At 41.7% G+C, this 24,742-nt stretch overlaps 1 protein-coding gene across 5 annotated transcripts in view; it reads right to left on the bottom strand.

The window, feature by feature from the left end:
* Positions 1–24,224, bottom strand: part of LOC122989891 (rho guanine nucleotide exchange factor 9) — a 44,394-nt gene extending 20,170 nt beyond the window's left edge. For 2 of the 5 annotated variants that reach the window (XM_044362910.1, XM_044362912.1), the window contains exons 1-5: positions 23,915–24,224; positions 21,004–22,690; positions 19,506–19,844; positions 18,569–18,695; positions 18,356–18,462 (exon numbers count right to left, since the gene is read on the bottom strand). In XM_044362910.1, coding sequence (XP_044218845.1) covers positions 18,356–18,462; positions 18,569–18,695; positions 19,506–19,844; positions 21,004–22,611 — 2,181 coding nt within the window. In that variant the 5' untranslated portion in view covers positions 22,612–22,690; positions 23,915–24,224. Of the gene's footprint in view, positions 1–2,048; positions 2,301–18,355; positions 18,463–18,568; positions 18,696–19,505; positions 19,845–21,003; positions 22,691–23,914 lie in introns of those variants that run through there. The other 3 variants (XM_044362911.1, XM_044362913.1, XM_044362916.1) reach the window with 3 other exon arrangements.
* Between the last annotated feature and the right edge of the window lie 518 nt (positions 24,225–24,742).

Below are 24,742 nucleotides of genomic sequence, written 5' to 3'. Positions count from 1 at the left end.
CTCGCGGTCCGTCCTCCCTGTGTCTGCCAACCCTGTTATGTAATACACTTATACCCTGAGTTTGGGAGCCAATCAAAGATGCTCTGTCTAAAACCGGTGAGAAATATACACACATCCTCACACACACTGTTGTCTCGCTCGCGCACAGCATCCGCACATTGACACTTCTGACTGCACAGCATTTAACAGAACTCTTTTAGAAGGCACCTGTCCTGGAGGGATTACAAATGTGTGAACACTGGGGACGTGCACAGGACTCTGATTCAAAGAGGAGCTACAGATAACATGCAGCCAGACCACCTCACACTCACACACACACACACACAACTAATCATGCTCACATGCTTACATGTGAACACATGTGTAAGTACCACTGTGTTATCACTGCTAGCCAACTGAGCCATAACCACTGCAGTACACAGCATCAAGAGACTATGTTTACAGTCCTGTGGGGGTCCCTGCTAAGAAAGATGTTTATGCGTTGTACCACAGTGATGAAAACACCAGCCCACATGCCATGGCATGTGATGGAGGTATCTCTGTTCATAAAACATGGCCGCCAAAATTTTTTTTTCTACACCTACGGTACAACATTTACCACTTAACTAGGCACACAGAAAACACACAGCACTTAGCTTTGAGTGTGAGAGAGCACATACAGTATCTTCAAAAAACCAAGCCAGCCTACCATCCCTATTAATAGGACTGTCATAGACAGCTCTGGGATAGGCTTTTAGCATATCTATTTCTGACATTCATTCAACATTCATGACACCTGCCTCCAATCCTTTATTAGATTATGCTGCTGCATGTGGAAGAGAAGGATATAGGCATTTTTTTTAATCTCCATATGACAAGCCTTTTCACTTGGAGGGCATTTCATCTGTAAGAAGTATGCACATACACTGGTTAATTTTTTATTGGTCACTATTTAGTGACCAAGTGTAATAGTGTGTGGGCTTCAGAAACAGGTGCTATACTGAAATGTGAATATTGTAGGCTATGAAATGGGAGCTGAGTTTAGCTGCATCTAAAATGGGGGAAACCTGGAGTGAAGGAGGCCCTCCTTTATTAGGCCTAGCACTGCCTGCTATTGGTTACTGTTCAGCTGAGATTACAATGATCCTCCAGAGCCTAAGATCAGCAGCACAAACCTCTCACTTGCACCGCTATTTGCTACAAATATCACATTTAGTTCAGTGGAGAGATCACTGCTCAGCTATTAGCTGCCATGTTGTAGATGTGGCTAGAGTGGATCACAAATAGAAAAACAAGTCCTGACGCAGCAGTAGGCTGTTGTTAAAAAAAGACCACCAGTTTCATTTTATCATCTAAAAATCGAATAATTAGGCTACAGAATAAAATTAATCCATGCGCATAATCCACAAAATACAACATGGAGGAGAGAGGGAGATCGACGTAGGGGGGGGGGGGACATGTTTATATGCGGGGGATATGAATTTCCAGTCACCACAGAAAAGGTAAGAGCATCACAGATCTGTATCCGCACAACTACGACCACCAGACAACACTAGCTATCACAAACGGTGAGAGGACACAAGACATAACGAAGGATTGGGGAGGGGGGTAACAGAAATACATTATGTTGTACCAACGTCATTCATTTCAACGCGTAGCCGTGATGGAGCGCCGGGTGTCCCCGCTCTCGACCAACGCGCACTGCCTTTCTCTCCTCTCCTGTGTGAAAGTGTGGTGCGCTGCGAACCGGGCCCCAAGCGCAGATCCATTAACGTGTACCGAGGATGAACATCAACAGCACGTTCACAAGCACCAGAACCGCGATCACCGTAAACACCGCGCAAGTCTGGACATCCAAGGCCATGGCGCAGCGCTGCGGGCCGATGCTGAGATGCGTTCTCTGTGACGGGCGGTATTCAGCTCCCCCGTCTAGACACGTAGCCCCAAAGCGACCAAGAAATCCACCATTACAGTTAGGCAAGATATGAAAAAAAAATAGATGCCCCTACGCCTCTTCACACTACGCGTTGCAATTCATAAAGGCACGGGAAGAGATGCATCATCCTCACCATCATCATCGTCATCAGTCTGCACCGCGATTTCTCCCCGCTAGTCAACACCTGCCGGTGTTTCGCCTCTTCCCCTAAACCGACCGACTCTCAGGCCAATAGATTCTCAAAGCAAACAAGAGAGAGGCTGTGCGCAGGCTGGTCGCAGCTGCCGAGCTGCCTTCCGGTGAGAGGGGACCAGGGAGATCGGCTGTGCGGCTGAGAGGCGGTCCTGTATTACTGATCAGCGCTCCGCTGCTAGACTACCGGCATCAGCCATCACCTACAGTCGGGGGAGGGGCACAGCCAGCCCCTCGCTGACTACATCGACCACAGAGGCCAGAATCATAACCTCATTCATCTCCCACCCCATCTAAAAATATCACCGTGCTGTGGTGATTTATCATTTATCATTAACAGCCCGTGATGAAGGAGAATAAATGTCAGAATAATGGATGCACGTTCCTCAATGTGATCACCATCTTATAATTTTATTGGCATAATGTCAGCCTTTTTGTCTGTGCCAATTTGTCTGTGGCCACGCATCAATCAGATACAGTATGCCCAGTTGATCTGATAATCAACCAAATGTGCACTCTTTATTACCACCTGTGCACCAGACAGACATCGCTGACGCAAGCAGCCATGCATGCAAAAGTATCTCTGCCTGATCAAAAATGTTTAATGAAAACACGGTTTTAATCTTTGTTTGAACTGTTTAATTCTAAGTTATTGCATTTCACAAAAGACACTTTAAAATAGGCAGTTCCAGACCAAACAGTCACACTTCAATTTGTGTTTAATTTCTAAAATAGTTTGTATTCATATTCACATATTTCAGTGTAAACAGAGTGCGAAGCTCAGTGTCCAAACTCAAGTGAAGTAATACACAGAAGAGGGGAAAATGTTGGAAACGAAGCATGTGAAACGTCTTCTGCTCAGTTTATGCATACAATGCAGACACTATAAGAGAAATGAAGAATAAAAAAAGAATGAACAGCTACTTAAGTTGCAACATGTTTTGCTTTCCATGACAGCATCAAGAGGTTTATACTAATGTGTCTCTACAAATAAGAAAAAGGAGAAAGTGCCATCACCGCTGCATCTCATTACAGTTATGATACAACTCATGTAGTAAAACATTTAAATAACTGAACAAAATATTATGAAAATATATGTAACGTGTCTGTCATGCAATAACAATGTTGAAGGCAAAGTGTAATAATGTTTTGCGTACACTGTAATATTACACTTTGCAATTTAATAATTTTGACAACCTTTTATTGATTACACAAGTTCTCCAGCAATTTACTATAACACTTAAATAAATGGGGGACTTGCAAAAGACAGATTACAAAAAGATGGCCAAAATAGATGCAGCAGAGACAATGACATCCTCACTTAGTCCTCTGTAGTCTCTGAGAAAATCAATAATCATTTTGTGTATGCTAATGCAAGGACACACATATATATGGAGCTGCTCAGTGGCCAACAGTTCAGACTGTGCTGTATTAGCAACTATTAGTTTTGTATTGTATTAGTGACTATTTAAGTGTGCAACAAACCTACTCTAAATGAATGAAGGTAGAAAAAAATTTGGTTGAGAAGTAAAACATGACCTTGCTCCAAAACCTCATCTGAATAGGGTGTGTATGTGAAGTCCTCTAAACTAAACAAAGAAACAATTTGTGGAACAGGAAAATATATTCAGGAGCGCTGTGGTTTTCCAAACAGTTGTGGTGAATATAATTTCCAAGCCCCCAGGAACAGTGAGGTGCAGTAATATGGAAATCATGTGACGCCCAAGCCCAGAAAGACATTACACCATACACATACTTTACAAAACAAACAACGGTAACATTTTCCACACATATTCAAAAATGATAATCGTTAAACCAATATCATTTTAGATATTATTCCTTTGAGTTCATAATTTGTGCCCTCAAAGTGACAGGGACATATTTATTGTAGCAGTAAGCACTAAAGTTACAACCTGTAGCTGCAAGCATCCAGTTGCCCATCGAAAATCTCCTGCAGCCAATTCCACTCCTTTATCCAAACAGTCATATTTGTGCCAAAATATCGCTAGATATTGGAGTCCGTTTGTTCAGGTTTTCAATCTTTTATTGGCAGATTCTGAAGCATAAATTGAACTGCAGGGATACGTGAGTATGGTTGCAGGTTGACATATTTTGGCTGAGCGTGTGGATAGCAGAGAAGTGGATTATGCTGCAGGAGTATTCTGAGAAGTTTATATGGATGTTTTGATATTTTTTTCTTTTGCCATGAAACTGTGTTGAAGTTGGAATCCACTATAAATGCCATAAATCCATGGCGATTACATCTGATGTATTCCGCAAAGCAGCAAGCTACAAACATTTTAGAGCCGCATTTCAAACCAACAGGGGGATGAGTATTTGGTATTCAAAACAGTTTTTCGGTGCAGTATTCCTTTAAGGCTCAGTGTTGTGAGTGACAGGACAAAATGGCTCCAGCTCCCATCAGTTGCACGTGTTTGCCATTGGCATGCACATCATTATTTTGGCCTTTATGTTCACAGTGATACTTAAGGTGAACATTGTACTACACATGAACACGTCCCAGCCGGAGCCGCAGAGCTTGTCCTGGTGTCCGCACCTCTCATTGTTGGCAGATTATGAAAGGAGCACAACATGATCATGAATGGATTCATACAGGAGAATCAGTGCAGTTTAGTTCCCATACTCCCAGAGCAGCCACCCAGTCAACCACCCAACACACATACACACACACACCCTCGCCAAACTACAGCCTGTCTTCCTGTCTTCACATTCAGCTGAGAGCTTTGAGATAGGTCAAAAAACCTCAGAATAAGTTTAAAAGAATAACACCAAAGGAGTGCACTATATCAGTATTTTTAAAGCCATAAATAATTTCCAGGGCACTTTCTGCACATACATGCTGATAAAAGCAATGGCTCCTGAAAGCCAAGCTTTCAGTGAGTTGCAGAGGGCTGTACGAGGCATCACAGCTGAGATATGACAACCGTCCTCAAACAAGCTTTTTTTTTCTGCTCTGTGCTTGTGTGTGTGCATGTGTGTGAAACGCGAAGTGAGCAGATTACATAAGCCTGCCCTACCTCTGTGGGCTCCCTCTCCAATCTCCCTGACATTTAGACAACAAAGGTCACATCTGAAAGTCTAAATCTGCACAGACACCAATGCTAATATACTCATACATATACAGAGGAGAGGGAGAGGTTGTAAAAACAGCAGAATTTCTCCAACCAGTGGAGAATCACATGTTCGATGAGACTGAACTTAAATGGGTTGTATGTGAACAACATGCACAACATGAACAGATGCAACCAGTTAATATGACTCCCATCGTTTTCAGGACTGCTATTATTGTGAGGGGGTCATCTATTATAACTAGGATTTGTCTGGCAGATAGTTAGGTATGTATCTGTTTACTGCAATTGCCAATGTTTCAAATTGTATAAAAAAACGTACAAATTACGGTCTCAAAAATGATACTACTATAATACTATATAATAAAAAATGCATAGTAAATATCTATAGTTTGAACATTCTTAGCATATGTTCCACTTACTGGAAATTTTCTGAATCTTTCGGTCACATCTTGAGACATTCATCAGCTTAATGCCAACACTTTTCTAGGACAATTACAACAGATACAGAGAAAAGTAGCAGGACAATTAAATTATATTGTACTTATGTTCATGTATGCAGAAAGTGCTAAAAATAATGTGAGCGAATAATGTGCCAGCTTTAACCGGCATATTATTCGCCTTGAGTTTTCCTGATGAAAATGAATTGAGATAACATTTGCAGCACTGTTGTGAAAGGTTTATTCTATCCATTGATCTATCCAACTATGAGACTGCGTTTCCCATGAGCACCACCGCCTCCTGGCGTATAGATCTTGATCTGGCTACCAAATGAATTTGTTTTGGAAGTGAGTGAAAGAAAGACGCAACTTATTTTTAATACTGTTTTTCTTTTTTAAACACAGCTGTTTGCAGGATTTTGTTTGTGACTATGTAAGATTAATAACTGTAACATCAAGATGGTGAAACAAAGTAAACTTTGTTTTAGTACTGTTCATACACCTATAGACGGGTGACAAGTGGACCCAAACCATGCCAGCAAAATGCCCCCCAAAGCATAACAGAGCCACCAGATCCCCTCACTGTAGGGGTCAAGCATTCAGGCCCGTACTGGTTTTTCCTTTAATTTGTCACCCGTCTGTTGGTTACATGTAAAGCTGCATTCACACAAAACCCAGCAATGCAGCACCTCGCCGCAGGGTTGTGCAGAGGTGTGGGCGTGTTTATTAGAACATAACTCACACTCTGTCTCGCTTATGCTCTCTCTTTTTTTCTCTTGTCTTCTTTAAAATCAGTCGGGAAACAAGTGTAACTTTACTTTTAACTTACTTTTTATCAAATAAAGAGAAATGTCCTCCTCCTCGTCCTAGAAACATCTCTGTAATCCCTCATGCTACATGTAATGTAAACACAGGCTCTTCCAGTCTGCGTGTCGTAAATTGTTTCATCTGATCAAATCCGACCCGGTGGCAGGCTTTTACAATAACTATATAGAAATAGCCAATCTTCTTGCTGATGGTCTTGTTTGCTTATAGAGGCATCAGTATTAAAATAAGACCATTCATAACCAGTTAAAAACTCCTTGTAGTTGCTTTAAAGGGGGATGCCTTCGTAAATCTGATACCTGCTCGTCTATGAGATCCATCCTTGCTGACCTCACCCACTCATGAATAAAGAATTAGTTCATCTTGCAGAGTCACTTCTCTAGCCCTGCAACCAGGTCAGGTTCATAAGGAGATTAATACATAAAAAGTGAACTTTGCTTTGTGTTTGTGCACTCTCCTTTTCACCAGGGTCTGACATAATGGCTGCGATGGGGAGGCAATGCACCAAACTTACAGTCAGTCTCATGATCTCACCCTTCACCCTCCCTTGTGAATATGATGCTGAACCCCTGCCACTGAAGCAGCTGCTCACTCCCCACTTGATTGGGACAGATTTCCCCCATGAGAGAACTACTCCAGTGTGCATTGAATGGCATGGTCCAACTAAGCCAAAGGGTGAACATTGTCTGTAAATAGCTGAGGCCAATCTAATGTCATCAAACTGGACTGTCTCCAGATCTCGAGTGTGCCTCAATATCCTGTCAATGAATATTACAAACAGATGTGCGTGCACATAAACCACATAACAAGGTTGATGCAATGCTGCCAAAAAAGCATGCTGTACTACTGCTGCAGAGCACTAATTCAAGATATAAGCCTTAGAAGAAATATCTACCCATAATAGTTAGGAATATCCTGATAGGATGTAGGCAGGAAGCTCTATTTAGTCAGCAGTGATTTGCTACAATATTGACATCATGTATCATTTCCACACTGACAACCATATGAGGAAAATGCTTGCACCTCTCACCTTGAGATGAAAATGATTTCAGATCCTCCTTATTGTTTAGCATTATTTAAGCATTAGCTTAATTACAACATCAGTGAGAATAGGAGCATCTCATCACTTTCTGCAGATTTTCTTTGAAATTCTGCATTCACAAGGAATATTGCTGGATATTCACTTATTATAAAACCATATTTTGTAGAAATATAATGTAATATAAAATAATAAATATTATATAACAGAAAAGAACATTAACCAAACCTCTCTATGTCCATTTATTGGTCTGAGATCAGCTCTTTAAGAGATTGTGTTACTCATAGGTCAATCCTAATTCTTTGTGGCTTTAGCCAATAAGCCACATCTTCAGAAAAGTTCTCCCTGCATAAGACTGCAAATTTCACTGCAAATGAATCTGTTTGTGGTCAGTAGGTATTTGGCTAATGAGAGGCAAAGCCCACCACACCCTTTTCCGCTCCAGTCTGCTCCAATTCTTTTGTTCCCCTCCCATCCCCACGACAACCACACTGACTTCCTGCTTCCTCCCAAGCCTTCCAGCCACAAAAAAGCCTAAAAATAAATCACTGGACTTTTCCTGAACACAGTTTTGTCACCATTGTTCAGACATCAGCTGTTTATTCGTTCAGCTGAATTTGGCTGTTAGCGTAAAGACGAGTCAGTGGGTCAGAGCAAGGAGAAATTTGAGAAACAGAGTGAGATAGATATGATAGAACAGATAAGTCATGCCAAATAGGGAGGGTTAAAATTAGGCTTGAAGAAATCACATGTGATATGACAACAGTCCTAGACCTGACGCCTTCACAAGAAATATCAAACCAACAAAAACAAATGATTATTTAATGATAAACTAGTGCAATGTCTGAGTGTTCTGGAGACTGTAGAAAAAGATGAATCTGTCCTGCGACTGTGTTCTTTATGTCAGCCCCTTGTGAGTATGAATAACACTGTGCAGCTCTACCAGGGAAACAGACAGAAGCCTTTGTATATACTGCCAGAATTAAGGATATATGGTGTCCCTTATTAAATAAATAAAGAACAGGCTTTTGAAGACAAGCTTGCATGTCTCACCTGTTTTCCTCACTATATTCATGAAATCTTTAAAAAATCTTTTCATTGAGTTTAATTCCAATACACTGTATTCTGTGCAGTAGTGCATTTAATTGGATTACCTATTCACCATCATTAATCTATTTATTTGACGCTATTCTTCTCTCACCAGTGAGTTAAGGGGCCAAATTATGAAAAAATTCGCTTTTTCAGTGCTTGTGTCTCTGATGTGCCTACTAACTGGCTTGCTCTGTACTTTGATGCCCCTTCTTACATCACTTGGAGTTCATTGAAATTGTACCACCCCTCATCCATGCCTCTTTCTGAGTCTCCACCCACTAAATTTCCTGAGGTCCACCATGTTTTTCTCGCAAGCACCAGCCGGGAACAGCTGAGCTAAGCTAAGCTAAGCTAAGGTTGAAAAATTTGTGCATATCGTGGGGCTGGACCGGGGGACAGAGCCGCTGCTTGCCGACAGACGGCTGCTGAGCGCCGGCGAGCTCTGCCAGAGAGAGCTGGGGAGCAGAGCTGGAGAGTCCTGCATTGTTGCAATTGTCTCATCTTCTGGAGGAATAAACACCCGATTCTGCTCTGATCCAGAGCAGTTTACCGGTGGGAGAAGTTGTTTTTTTTTTTTTTAACTTTTAGGATTGAGTGGATTTATCTTCAAACTCTCTTCTCAACCTAGCTGGAGCTAAGTCACACACCACCACAGCTGCTGTCATCAATAATAAATGTCTTAAATGCCGGTGAGTTTATATAATTTTAAAGTTACACAGTTTGTAGATAAGTGGATAAACAATAACATCACTGTCATATTAATGTCTTTAGATGACATTAGAGTGTGGACAGAGCAGCTACAGTGTTAGCATAGCCCTGATCGATCTGAATTCCATTCAGAAAACAAGCATTTTAAAAGTGTTTGCTTGTTGTCTTGCAGACTTGACAAAGTTTAGTTAAGTTTATTTTGGGCTCATTCAGGCTGAGCTTCAGAAACATCACCACCCTGGTTGGGGACTAGTTGGTCCCTGCCTTTGCTCGCTGGCTGTTTGGGGTGAATAAACACAGATGATCCCACGGTCAAACTCGCATGAGTAACACAAGGTGTTTGGTGTGTTTGCTGCACCGCTCATGGGAACTGCTATGTTTTCTCCAGCAGCCATGATTCTGCGGTTTACGGGTTGACGTAGCCAGCACACCCTGCAGAAGAGGGAGGTCAGGTGGGCGGGACAGGCACTCAAACTGGAGGGCTGTTCAGACAGGACGGAAAAGCTGCTGTGGTGCTTGATCATTGTGGTATTTTGACCAAAGCATGTCAGATACATTTTATTAAGACCCCAGGTCTTAATAAGATCTTAATTGAATGTTTTTTGGCTTTGATTTGATCGATAAAGTATAAAAAAAAGGGGGTAGGACTAGAAGTTCTTCACTTCATCCTACGCCCTTTTCGAACATTGAAAGGTTATTCTTTGTGTTGCTTACTGAAGGTTTGCTGTTATTTTTGTTTTTTCTTTTGTTTTATTTGGCTGCCTATACATTTTATTTTGTTATTTTAACATGTTTGAAATAAAAATAGTCTAATCTAATCTAATCTAATCTAATCTTAAGACCCCAGGGAACTGTGTTAACTTGTAGAAAAGTATAATATGGCCCCTTTAATTTGACAAGTTAACGCATCTACTTACTCCATTTAAGCCTCCTTGATTCATCTACAGAGTAGAAGATGCTTTAAAAGACACTTCAGATTTTTGAAAATATTCAATCTGAGATCCCTAATGCTCTCATTTCTTCAGTGAAGGTGAAATTCCTGTAAAATTTCCCATAGAGGGGAAGCAGTGCTTCTGCAGACACTGTAACAAGCTCCCCACAGACAGACTTGTAGCTTAACAATTTCACAAACTGCAACAAAAAGGAAGCATGAAGGAACTTTGTTAAAAATAAAGTCTGTTATTTATTTATGTTTCTGTTCAGCATCAGTGCCAGTGTGTACTTAAATAAAACCCTGCAGATTGGTCTTTAGAGAGTCCAGCTTAAGGGAGAGGGACAAAGACCAAATGACCTATACCAGGATTTGGTTGGTTGCCCAAGCCAGGATTGCTTTACTCTCCATGTACTATGCCGGTTACAAGTGTACTGAGCATGCTCGCTAGTGTCACCATTCATCAGAGCACTGTCAGCCACCTGCCCTTCCCAAACACTGGGTCGTAAGCACAGTGGTGCCTTCCCATCCTTCCTGGCTACTACATTTGAATGTAATTTTTGTTGGGGATTTGTAATATGTCTCTTTTGAGGCAGTATTATTTCTGGTGAGGCATGTCACTTCATCTGAGACAGTGGAACCATCCATCTTGCCCACTAGATGTGTAACTCTCTATGAAGGAGGGATAGGTACGAACAGCTCCACCTGTCCTCTGAGCTAAAGTGATTTTACATTCTCACTGCTTCCACACCATGAGAGTTCAAAAGCAGCATAGCGGATTGAAATGCAAAACTCTGCAGTGAAGCAATATTTAGGCGCAGGGTTGTTTGGCATTCCGTGTTTCTCAGCACCTTACTTCATGTTGATTGGTCAATTCCTCCCATCTAAGACATCATAGACTCCATCTGATATCACCCTGTCCTGTAAAACATTTACTAACAAGCTTGTTATCTAAAATACATGACTGCACACAAAGCATGGATGCACACAGAAACTTGCATACGCAAAAAAAAACACTTGCACACACAACAGGCCCCAGGAAGCAGGTGTTTTCACATGCCTAGAGGGAGGAAAGGATGGGGGAGGGAGGGCGGTGGAGTGGATAGAGGGGAGGTGAGGTGAGGGAGCGATGAAAAAACAGTGGGGGGAGAGAAAACTTGATCTGAGGAGAGGAGAAAACAGAGATGGAAGTGATGGAGGGAGGGATGACTAGCTCTGAGATCAGGAAAAAAGGGAGGCGGATAGAGGGGGGTTGAGGAAGAAATACAAGCAGTGAAGGGGTTGCATAATACGTGTATGTGATGGAGGGTTTTCTCTGACGCCGCATGTGGTGTAGCAGGAAGCCAGGGAGGTCAGAGGCAGAAATTTAAGCTAAATAATGTACACAAGAAGTGGCAGCTGCCAGAAAAATCCAGCCCATCTTTCACAGAGGCCTGCAGGATACATTCTAACTAGCAGAGCACTGTACAGGCAGTTAGCTTCTGTCTCATTATTTTAAAGCAGGGACAAAGTGACCAGGGCTATGTATGTTATTTAGAGCACAAAACTCAATTAACTTACATTCAGATTAGTGCTGTTGTCTATAAATATAAAACAATGAGATGCTTAGTCATGAAGCTGAAAAAAATCACTTATCTCAAGAGAAATGGTTATTAGTTATTATCCTATTGATGCATCAGTTGTCATTACAAGATTTTCCCACAACTTACTGTATTACAATAAGTGTTATATAGTAGTGTGATCACTATTTTTTATTTCTAAATTTTAAAAAATCTAATATATAGGAAATCACACTTAAAAGATCTAAAAGTAAAAGTGAAAAAATACTTAAACTGAGGAAAATTCTTGATAGCAGTTAAGAGTTGCAGGTTGCATATGTAGTGTCTTTCAAATTACTTTACCAGGATGCTCCCTCCATATGCTCTGATTAAGTAACAGTTGCAAAAGTTGGTTGTTTCCTTCATTGTGGAAGCAACAGCTGACTTGGCTGACAATTAGAAGATGATGAATCAACAAATGATCATTTGTGGCTCAGTTTTAAAGGATAGGTTCACAATTTTTCAACTCTATTTTAAAACAATAGTGTGTCCAACTGAACATTGAAACAGGTTTTGCTCGCTGTAATCATTCCTCACGTTAATGATGACAATTAGAAGATCCCCTCCAAATGCGCTTACAATGTAAGTGATGGGGGACAAAATCCACAGTTCTCGTTTTGAGCAAAAATGTATTTAAATATTTATCTGAAGTTAATATGAGGCTCCAGCCGTCTAAGTTTGTCAAATAATGTGGATATCTTCCACAGTTAGAGTCTTTATAGTAAAAATTTCCCTCTTTGTGTCTCGACTGCTCAGCTGCAGTGGAAGGATAGCAAAAAAGAGATAAATTTGGCACCAAAAAGACAGATATTGACTTTATTTCACTAATGCAGACAAGTAAAGACTCATATTATCTTCAAATAAACTTTTAAATACATTTCTATAGGGAAGGAGGACTGTGGATTTTGTCCCCCATCACTTACATTGAAAGTGCATTATGAAGAGATGAATGAAAGAAATGAATGATTATAGCAAAAAAAACATGTGACTATTGTTTTAGGACAGACTTGAAAAAGTCCTTTAAAGACACATACAATTAGAACAGAACACACGCATGATTCCCACAACAACAGCCATCAGAAATGAGCCTGTATGTTGACAAAGCAGTGGGATGACAACCCCTAATCAGGACTAAATAGTCTACTGGCACAATGAACGAGTGTTAATACCTGCCATCCTAGTTTCATCTGTTTTTTGCCCCTGATGTCACTGATGTTGATAGGACACATCTGTAGGACTATTTTTTTTAGCTAGTTATGAGAGCATGAATATAATACTGCACAGCAAGAGCCAAATTATGCTTGAGAGAATATTCATTTTGAATGTGTGATATTGAGAATTACACAATTGTTGATTTTTAGCTTTTCATCAATCATTTTTGTATTTTATGAACTGTTACTTCTTAGGTTATTAAATTACCTAATTAAAACGTTGTGGCGATCTGCCAATTAGGTTACTGAAGATCCAGTGTGGAAGATTTTGGCTTGAGAGTGGCGTGAGATGTGATGATGCGTGAAAAATGTCAAGTGTCAAGTATTCTGTGCACAGTAAAATTGCAACTTTTTTAGCAGAAGACAGAATTATTGAGTTTCTTTGTATGTGTACTAAACACCGGCAGGACCTGGGCCAAACAACCTTCTCTTTATAATGCAATGTAACATAGAGAGATAATGAGTAATGAGATTGCCATGATATATAGATATATACAATTCTAGACCATTATCATAGTTGGGTGAAAATTTTAAGTTGTAAAAAAGAGAATAGCTATATTGAAAGTTATCAATGGAATTAATACATCAATAAAATGTCTTTAATCTCTGTGAAAGACAACTGCAACACATTTTAGCCTGTGAGCTTCTGCTTTAAGATGGTGCTGTTAGATAATAAGGGATCATCATATCACCTGCCACAAGTGACATTCTTTTGTGTTGACATAAGACCAGAAAAAGTCTTTATCCCAAGTATAAGCCCATCAAGCCATGAAAACAAACAGTGTATTACACAAAGAGTGGAAGCTGATGACTGTGGGTAAAATCACCTAAGCAGCCTGGGAAAACTATCACCAATGATACAACTGATGCCGGATAACAAGCGCTGGAGTGCCGTAGGCCTTAAATAGTCTCATAACAAAAATCACTGCATGTTGCGACACAACTGAAACCATCCACCAATATATCCCCACTGTCCTACTGTGGCAGCGACATTGCATAGTTCAAGTGATGATGGAAAGATAGAAATACTGGCGCTGATGAGGTATAAAACAGAACGTGCAGTCAAGAAGCACAAACACAAAGCTGTACTTGCACAGACATGCACAACGTGACAGAAAACGACATATAATACGGAAATACTATAAAACAGGATACACCAGTGAGTCAGAGAATTAACACACAGCAATGTTCCTCCAGTCCCTGGGAACATGCAACCATCTGAAATAAAAGTGGAAATGGCTTTTGTAGGGAGCAAAGGAAACCCTCTCAACAGTTATATAAGAGAAAAGGCCCTGAGCCTCTCTGTCTCTCTCCCTGACATGCACAAAAACACACACACACACACACATATACACACACCACATAAGCATGGAGCCGAACGCCTATGCATGCACCAACGACAACACACACATGCGCACACCTGACAGGCATAAAACCCATTCTGTGGAAGAAACAGCCAAGGGAGGCTCTGACACAACCACCTGCTCAGATTCAGTCAGCAGCACTACTATTTATCAGAGCCCACCTCATCCTACAAAACAGTATTAGCTGGTGGCTGCAGAAAGTCACAGCGGATGTGTGTCTGTATCTTGGCAGGGGAACGGCGTTGAATGAACACTGATAAAGGATTCTAGGTCGCCCGTGGCTCAGGGTGCGGACTGTACATACATGCAGTTATTTTGAGGAAGACCTATTCCCATGGTTTCTCTCACAGGGCTCAAAATAAAGCCCCTGGTGAAACAAAAGCTACACACTCGCAGTGTGTTTGACAGAGATATCACTAGCCGGTGCTATTCATTCCTCACCAAATAATGAAGTCGTCAATGCAATGACTCATACACCCTGACAGATGAATTCTGAATACAATCAGGAGAGTATGTGAAATGTGTGTTTATGTGTGTGTGTGTGTGTGTATGTGTTGTGAAAAGGGTGTATCATTGAGGCTGAGGCCTCGGTGGCAGATAAAAACATCTACATAATGTGTAAGTGGCTAAATTAACATATGAGCACCGGTGGCTCCTACATGTGTATGAAAGCGTGTGCATAAATAGTTGCACGGCTCTACATTGTCCTTTTTCATCACTGCCCTACTATTTGCCCAACTAGGCACTGCCTGCTGACTCATGCGTTCATAATAAATAGATAGCATTGCATAATATGATTATGACCAGACAGACCCAGGTTAGCCCAAACTTAATCATAGAAGATTTCTGTTGAAACTCTTAATCTGCATGAAGCCCTTAATAAGACAGTCCCCCTTTCTGACAAGTTGACAGCAGAGCTTCGGGCACAGCATTAGTAACACACAGGAAACTGTTCTCTCATCTGCATAGGAATTAACAAAGACTTCTACTGCTACTGTTTGTTGGAAAGTAGAAGAGAGGAGGAGGAGAGGAGAGGAGAGGAGAGGAGAGGAGAGGAGGAGAGGAGAGGAGAGGAGAGGAGAGGAGAGGAGAGGAGAGGAGAGGAGAGGGCAGTGACTGGGGGAGAAATCCATTTAAATGAAAGGGAGAAGAGAGGCGTCAGCATTAACAGTTAATCCACTGCAGTGAGAATGCTTTCTCTCTGCCTGCGGCCTCTAGGCTCCAGTAGTCATCCTAAAAGGAAGACTGTAACATATACTGCACTGTTTCACAAACAACAGATCCAACGCCGACATGAGATCTGTACTGTACCAAATAAACAATGCATGACTTACCAGAAAAAAACTGCAACATACACTTTTCATGTTGAAGCATCATCCATCCATGTGACTGAACTACAGCTGCATTACCATGTTATGTCATATGGTGCGTATAAAGTATATACTGTATATTTATATATATATATATATATATATATATATATATATATGCTACTCCCATGCTGAAGATGCAGTCATAAATCCCAGCTTTTCAGCCTGCTACACATGAACTTCCCTCACCATTCAAACACACACAAGACATTTCCAGTGTTATGTGTCCACGTTCCCTACCCCAGGGGAGGGCCATGACACAAAAGTGCACATACAAAGGGAGAATCTCTCTTCCCCTCTCTGTTTCTCTCCCACCCCTTTTTCTCTCTCTCACCCACACACTTTCTCTATTTAGCTCACACTTAAAAAGGCTGCCTAAAGATAGAAGCAAGAAGATGAACAGGAGCCAGCGAGTGTCATGGCAACAACGTGCAGTGGCTCACAAACACTATTTAGACCAGCAAGAAAAAGTTATAATCAAAGCCTAAATGCAGTAGTATCACCTTTTCAAAGAAACACTTTACTAAATTTCAATGCAAGGACGCTTGAGGACTGAAAGCCCTGGGCTCATAATTCAACAGTTGAGTAGACAGCATCTCTGTCATGAAAATTGACTACTTATTGGACTTCAAATGCTGTGGTTAATCCCTACTGACTCCTTGTAAGTACTTTGAATGAGTCTACTACAGAAAATGTGAGCACTACTCACATATCTTTACAACAATATGCACATTCATTCTTAAATGATATTAAACTTACATACTTTGGTGGGGAAAATACCTCTTTATTACCAAATGTTGATGAAAATGGACTTAATGTTGGATGAAACAAGCTATGAAACATATCTATTATTCAATTTAGTATGATCAAATAATAATGTAAATAGTGTAAAGGCCTGTGCATTGCGGTTCTGTGGGTACTGATGCTGGACAGAGGCCCAGAATTGTTCACTACTCTGTCAGGATGTTTCAGAGAAACTCTGCATCTCCTTCCACTAGAATCCCCCTGAGGCCACTTGCACATCAAAGAACCGATTCTGAAATGCCTGGTTTCACTTCCTGCGTAGTATAACTCTGACATACTCTAAAGCTAATTTTACACAACTGACAAAGATGTGCTACACCTTTCATAGAATCCAGCACACCAGGTGTACAGAAACAATTTAAAGGATAGGTTCATATTTTTTTTTAAAAATGCCTTAAAACAATAGACAGTTACCCATATAAACACTGAAACAAGTTTTGCTTGATGTAATTATTCCTCCTGTTCCTGTTATCCAGTGCAAGATCATTTCTTAATACATATGTAAGTGATGGTAGACAAAATTCACAGTCTGTGATAAATGCATCCTAGACATTAAATGAAGCTATTATGAGGCTTCATCAATCTGAGTTTGACAAATCACGCAAATGTCTTCCACAGTGTCTTTGCACTACAAAATCTTCTCTTTGTGATACCATCCTTCCACTGCAGCTCAGCACAGAAACACTGTCAGGGGAAGCACACAGAGAGAATTTAGTGCTAAAAATAAAACTTTTATTTGTCTAACTCATACTGCTGAAGCCTCATATTAGCTTCAAATTTGCATAGAATTAGGACTTTAAATCTTGTCCCCCATCACTTACATTGGAAGTGCATTAGAAAGAGATCTCTTAATGACCAGTCTGAACAGGAGGAATGATTACACCAAGCACAAACTGCACATATGAGCATCTGATTATTGTTTTAAGACACACTAAAAAGATATGAACCTATCCTTTAATGTCACTTCTCTTTCTGTTGTGAAATTGTGCTCCTCAATTAAAAAGAAAAAAAAGATGTGGGAGATGTTGGGTGCCCAGTTCAGGATGAGTAATAGCTTTAGAGTAGTGGTTCTAAAACTTTTTCAAGGACCCCTAAATTGATACACATTAGGTCACAGACCCCCATTTGATAAGATTTCGCTTCAGGGACCTCCACCTGAAAGAATTTTGGTTGTTAGATACGAGAAAGACCAGAATTCTCTAGTTGTCAACTATAGTTGATGAGATAACCACGGAGAAAGTAAAACATATGATCAGAATAGTCACTCTTATGACTTTTACTCACATTGGGCTCACTTCTACAGTGAATGAAATAGTGAAAATAAACTATCCCCCATTTTTCTGGGGACCCCCTAGAACTCCCTCAAGGAACCCTGGGCGTCCCTGGACCCCTGGTTGAGAACTTCTGCCCTAGAGTACTGGATGACATTAATCCACATGGCAACCATCTTCACAGGTCAATTCATTCATTATCTGATCAATCACTGACCGGTGCCTTGTCATCTCCATATTACCAGTATCGTTACCAGTGAGAAGTTATTTACCAGTCATACTCATACTCAATTATACATTTTATTATCTCACATCTACTCATGTAGTATATCTGTCAGGTAAACAAACTCAGTGTGACATATATGTGTGTGTGTGTGTGCAATATAGGTACTTTATATCATACATTTCTTTCATCTAAGGGCCTTGAAAACCAGAAAGGAAAGCAAAAGCAGTGACCAGTATTTATATGTTTATGTATGTGTTTATGAGAGGTGTGTTTGACTCACTATGTTGACCTGCAGTGGTTCTGAACCAGGTCTTAGCAGCCTCCTCCTCCTGCAGCTACTGGAGTCCCCAGACCGCAGACGGACGGACGATGTCTGACCCATGTCCACTGGACAGGCACATGCAGACAGACAGGCAAACAGATGATCGATTTAACAAACAAACACAAGTCAACAGTCTACATATTAATGCAAAATAAAGATATGCAATGGTACCTGACTGAGGCAGGAGCAGCGCCAAGGCAGTGAGAGTGCTGGGGGGAAGAGGCAGGGAGCGGCACCGCTGGAGAGATACCCTCAATGGGGGCTCTAACGGTGACACACCCGGCGGGCGAGACAAGGCCTAGAGGGTACTGAGTAGTTAGGGCACCTCCTATATTCCATACAGTTACTTTGATGCACACACTCACACACACACACAAGGTTGAATGCACACACTCCCCTGCCCTTCATGTTAAAAAAAATTCTTCCTTACTGCCTTGTCCCCTTTTTGCAGTGAATTAAAGTATTTCACATCCAGCAAGTCTATTCTGGTGCATTGGTCGGTGTGCATGCCCTGCAGCAAACCATGAGAGACTATACATCATGCCAACCAGGCGGTCTCTCAGGTTAAAATGAACTGACTCTGAGTTAGGGCAATGAGAGGTAGAGCTTATGGGAGCGATGAGGCAGAAAATTGGCCACAGAGAAAGACTGAGAGTGAGAGAGAAAGAAAGAGAGAGAGGAAAAGAAAAAGAAAAAGAAAAAAAGGGGGGGGGGGGGGTCTGACGGAAAAGCAGAATCCAGAAGTACAGGCCTCTATAAATGGGGCAGAGCATGCATGCATTGTTGCAGCTAACAGTGAGTGGTGTATAAATACTGGGTTAGTACTGGGCTGCCCTTCAAAGTCTGTAGTGTGTTTGATTCATTATAGGCCTGGGCTATATTTATCAGTGAGGTGGTGGAGACTACTAGTGAGACTTGGCCCTTCTATTCTCATTTTTTCACCTGGATGAGACATATTTATGAGAACATACCTACATTTGCTTTGTATAACTGTGTGTGTGGGTAGATTTATGGGACTGCTTATTTGACATTTTTATGTCAGTGTTTGTATGTTTACTTTCAGTGAATTTATGCATGAATGCCTGTGTTTTGTTATTTGACATCTTACTCTGTGATGCAGCTCCGTGGACTGCGTCTCCCTAGTAACACTGGTCTCTATGACAGAGCAAGGTCTGGAACGAGCAGCTGTCCGTCTCTGCCCCGGAGAGTGTTGCATGGTGGGAGCAGGCCTGCGTCTCCGCCGGCACAGTGAGCCGACCTCACTATAATGGCTGTAGAGATCTCGTTCTGGGTTGGGCCTCCACAGGTCCAGTACAGCTGAAGCCGGGCGAGGACGATGGCGCAGTGTCTTGTGAGGTACAGAGGTCTTCTCTGTGCTAGAGTGGGGCATGGCTGGGCCCGGCTGTCTTACACTGCAGCCTGTCTGGCTGGCAATCTGCTCACACAGCTGTGATTGGCACAGACACTCAGCAATTTGGCCCAGATAAAGGTGCAACAACACATTTCACGTGTCAGGAGGTGGAAGGAATGTCTTCTTTATAGATTCATCAAAATATATCTCGTGTTTTATCTCAAAAGGTTCTAGTAGCAAGGAGATTATGTTCTTACTTGCAATGTAAGAGGGGCAAACGCAATAGGTGCGACTGCCCTTTAATGGCAGTTAAATTTCAGAGAAGAGAAAAAAATATACCACAGACAGGTGGATTTGATTTGTAAAAATGGAAAAAAGGAAAGGAGGATTTTCACGGTGACATAATTTCTCCTAGCACTGCACATTAACACCCTTCCCAAAACACATATTCCCAGAGCTCTTGCCCTTGCATAATAAACCCCTATGAAAGTGTGCTGAGTATTGAGATGTCATATCTAATTTTGTCATTAGGAGCTGGGGCAAACATGTCCTGACTCGTTGGTGTGACTAGAAGGGAGATGACTATGCCTCCACTGGAGTGAGAAGGGAAGGGTGCCATCATGAAGCGCAGACGTCACAGTGCTCTAGGGGCTACCGCAGTCACACACTGCCAGCTTGATGGGAAATAGGGTTTCCTTGCATGCTACATGAGGCTGGCTAAGCAGGAAAGAACAAACTCCTCTAGTGTGATGTTGTCCCCCATTGTAATTACTGACTATTACCACCTCTCTCCAACAGATGGGGCAAAAGGACAACTGACATGAATAGGTGCCCTATTCATGTCCTCACAGGCTGGTGTCTTGAATGTTTTTGTTTCTATCTGACAGTTAAAGAACCACACCTAGGACTTACATCATGAGGCAATGAGTAACAGCTCTGGTACCATTTACATTCCAGTTTGTTGTTGATGAAGATTTTAAGAAGCAAAAGAATGACTGTGGTTAAAACAGTTACATAAAATGGTATTTTGAGCATTTATGCAGTAATTACATGATGCATGCCTTTGGCAATGTTAATGATGTGGAAAAAGCCTGCAATGGAATGTGGTTATGGCATAAATGTGACACATTATACATGAAAATGCTGTTCTCATAAATGGAACAAAACAGTACTTTAGCATCACAAATTAAATGCATTTATTAAAATTCAGTGGCTGGTAATGAACACAGCTCCATTTGTATTTAAAGTCACATACCTTAAATATTTCCTCTGTGGAATCTGATGCTGGCACACTATTGGTTGTGCTCTCTTTATCACCTTGTTGTGATTGGATATTCACTTCCTGTATCTGGTGGGAGTCAGGTGGAGCATCCCTGGAATCCTGCTCATTTCCTGTCTGTCCCTCTACCTTTTCCTCTTTACAGAGACAGTTTAATGGATTCCTTTCAACCTCCGCTTCTTTTTGAGTCTCTGTGTTTGGACCTGACTGGGGGATATGATTCTCTACAATGGCTGTGGATCTGTGGTTTGTCTCTCTGTCTATATGATTGTCTGAACCCTCAGAGCTCTGAAGGCCATTGATAGCCCCATGCCCTGGGCATGCCCTAAAAGCTTTCAGGACCACATTAGGGGATCGCCCACCTGTCACAGGTGCTGAAGCCTCACTGTCAAAGTTACTGGAGTGTGAGGATTTTGCGTTCACTGGTGATGTTGGGATAGGCTGGGATTTTGGAAGTCCATCACTGTGGAGTGTCAGGGACACACTATGGATGTTGTCCATTGTGTGCTGTGAGGCCTGTGGTGAACTCATCGGTGTCCTCTCTCCCTCTGGAGGGGAGAAGGAGCGTGATGTTGTCCGCCATTTTCTGGCCGTCTCTGCTACATTGTTGAAAAACTTGAATAGACCACCAAAGTGCCCCTTGTTGTCAGAGTGTTTCGGGGGCGGTGGCTGGAAGTCTCTGACACTCTCAAAGTCTACAGAGCCATAATCCGAGTCCATAGTCTTGTCCAGAGAGTGAAGCTCAGAATCAAAGCTCCTCTCTGAGTAGGCAGGATTGGCCTTCCCCAAAAGAGAGATCCTCCTCAGGTAACTCCACACATCTTTGTGTCTCCTTCCTGCGCCATGGGGGGTCCTGGGGCTACCCTTAATGCTGGGCTCCTCACAGCCTGCAGCTGCTTTGTTACAGTTGGTTGAATTGTTGTGGTTTCTTTTCGTATAGGTAACTCTTTCAGACGGTTTACAACCATTCTGAGTCGTAGCCTCTCCCACTTCAGTGGGCTGATGGCCATCTATGGGGGCAGTGAGGTCAATATCTTCAAACGAGCAGTCAAACTCTGCTGTGTAGCCAGCATATGAATGCCTCTTCCCACGGTGTCTAAGTGTGCCCCTGCTGGACTGCTGTGGAGTTCCAATTTCTCGGCAGAAAGACTCCTCATCCACCAAGGAGCTGCTGAACTTGGCAGTGGACAATTTCCCTGTCTTCCCTCTAAACAAAGAAGGAGATTTAAGCTTCTTGAAGGAGCGAACTTTGTCAGCAAATGAGAGTTTAGGGATGGAAGCCTCCCCGGGCAGGATCATGGAGTGGGGTCTCCGCTCCAGCTCCGCGACAGCTCTTTTTCGGTTCAAGATCTTCCAGATGCCCCCTGTGGCACGGGGTCTCCGGTTGACCTCCTGTCTGTCCTTGACAGGGGTCTGAGCAGAGGCAGCCTGGGTCTCTCCCTGCCCCTCTGCAGGCCATGGCCCAGTCTCCTGAATATAAACACTGCTGGTCTCATTCTTTACATCCAGAGAAACATTAAACACGCGGTTGACAAACCCATTAGGGTTGTTGCTCTCAGGGGCAGGGTTGTCTGTCTGTTCCATCCTCTCTCATTCTACAGTGTCAGCTATCAGCTCCAATGGCCATCATGTCGTGGGCCGCTCTCTTCTCACACACAAACACCTGGAGGAACAAAACCACATTTTTTTTTAATTCAGGAATTTGACATCAAACTGACTGCCTTATCATTTCATGTCATGCTTATTCTGTCTTAACTTGCTCGGAACGTCTTTAGATGCATGCCATGAATGTAAAATATACTTTAGAGGTCTGATCATGTGATTCTCAGACGAGAGTTTTTGTACCATGATTCAACAGTCACCAACACCCACCGCCTCCCTCCCCTCATATTTGGTCCAAATTATCCAAAGCAATTATTTGAGACACAATCCCCGTCCACCATTTAAACCAGGAGGCAGTGTTGTCATGGAAACGCTCACTACAGAGATGTCTGGTTATTTCAGGCCTGCTCGGCTGTGACATCATCACAGCTCAGATAAGCTTCTTCTGAGGAGGAAGATGCTATGGCAAGTGCCACACTACTACATGTTAATTACCCCCACTTCATAATCCCTTTAATGTATGGAAGCATCTTGTGTAATTGGGGCCTCCAGCATACATCTTTGTTGTTACATGAGATCCTCACCAAAGATGTGTTTCAATTAAGCTGGCCTCTTCCTTGAATGTCACAGTTTAATTTATAGGCTTTTTACTGATAAGCTTTTGAAGACTACTATTTAAAGAATGTACTCAATCAATCCAAAAATATAGAGTGTATAAATAAATGCCAGATTAGGATAGTCTCCTACACACATATTTACATGTAGTTATTATTACGTAGCATGTAAATGTAAAATGTCTCTTTCCTTGACTATTAATGCAGTTACACTGATAATATGATTTTATTCAACTTTACAACGTGAGTGGTGTGACAATATAATAACATAATTGTTATATAGTCCTTAAACACACATAAAAAGCTATATTTTGTTGTTTTAGTCTTATAATTCATACCACAAAACTTGCCATCTGCTGTGACAGTAGATAGTCGCCATCGGTGACAGATGTGTGGTTAGCATAACTTTGGGTTGGGCGTCTAACAGTTACGTTTTTTAAAAAAATATGGCGTCAATAAAAAATGACATTAACGCTGAAGAAAGTTTCCTAATTCGGTTTCATGAAATTCGTTTGTGAAATTGTAACTTAGTTTAGCGTTAAGGCTTCTTCAAAATGACAATGTTAGGCGATTTAACCGAACATATTACACTTTAAAAATCCAATAACTTCAGAAACTAGCTTATCCAGTTATCATACCCGCGAAAGACAATCTGAAAGATGTTGACTTACCCCCAGAAAACTTCCCCCCAGTTAAAAGGGCATCGCCGTTGCTGTCCTCCGAGTCAATAAAAACACCGCCTTTCACACCGGCTAAACTTATCCAGTGGACTTTTAGCGGCTTAACTTATATCCATGAGTAAGGCAGAAGTTATGTTGCGGACAGCGACTCCTTTGTAGATCACATGTGTTTGGTTTTTTGCCTCTAAACTTCGTCAGCGATCATCTAACTAAGAGAGAGACTCCCGACAGACCGGTGAACTCTTGCCCTGTAAGCTCCTGCAGACGCCGACACTCTGATTTGTGATAAAGCTCTCACGCAGACAGAGCAACACACACACACCACACACACACACACAAACACACACACACACACACACACACACACACACACACACACACACACACACACACATACACACACACACACACACACACACGAAAGTTAATTTTATGTGTGTGTTGCTCAATACAGTTTATAGGTAAGTTATGTTATTATACAATATATAGGTTTACAGTGCCGTTTGCTCTATTTTTCCTCCTATTTATTAAAATTTTAGTCTATTTCTCATAGCCTATATAGTTGTTGTATATGTTCTCTTCTTAGATATTTTCTCTCCTATTTGTTGGCTGGATTTATCAGAAAGCACTTATGATTTCTAAAGAAACATCAGTGAAAACAAGTGATTGACTGAACTCTGGTCTCACTCGCTGATCCTCCTTTGGGATTTTGCGTTGAATGTGAAAATCCTTCTATTCAAATGACACAATGGGGAGAGGGAGCTCAGGGGGGGAAACTGAAGGAATTCACAAAAAACTAAACAGCTCCAGAGCTCCATA

Source organism: Thunnus albacares, chromosome 10, assembly GCF_914725855.1.
Source record: "Thunnus albacares chromosome 10, fThuAlb1.1, whole genome shotgun sequence".
Lineage (NCBI taxonomy): Eukaryota > Metazoa > Chordata > Actinopteri > Scombriformes > Scombridae > Thunnus > Thunnus albacares.
Note: the sequence above shows the minus strand (reverse complement) of the source record. Positions and strands in the feature narration are given on the sequence as shown.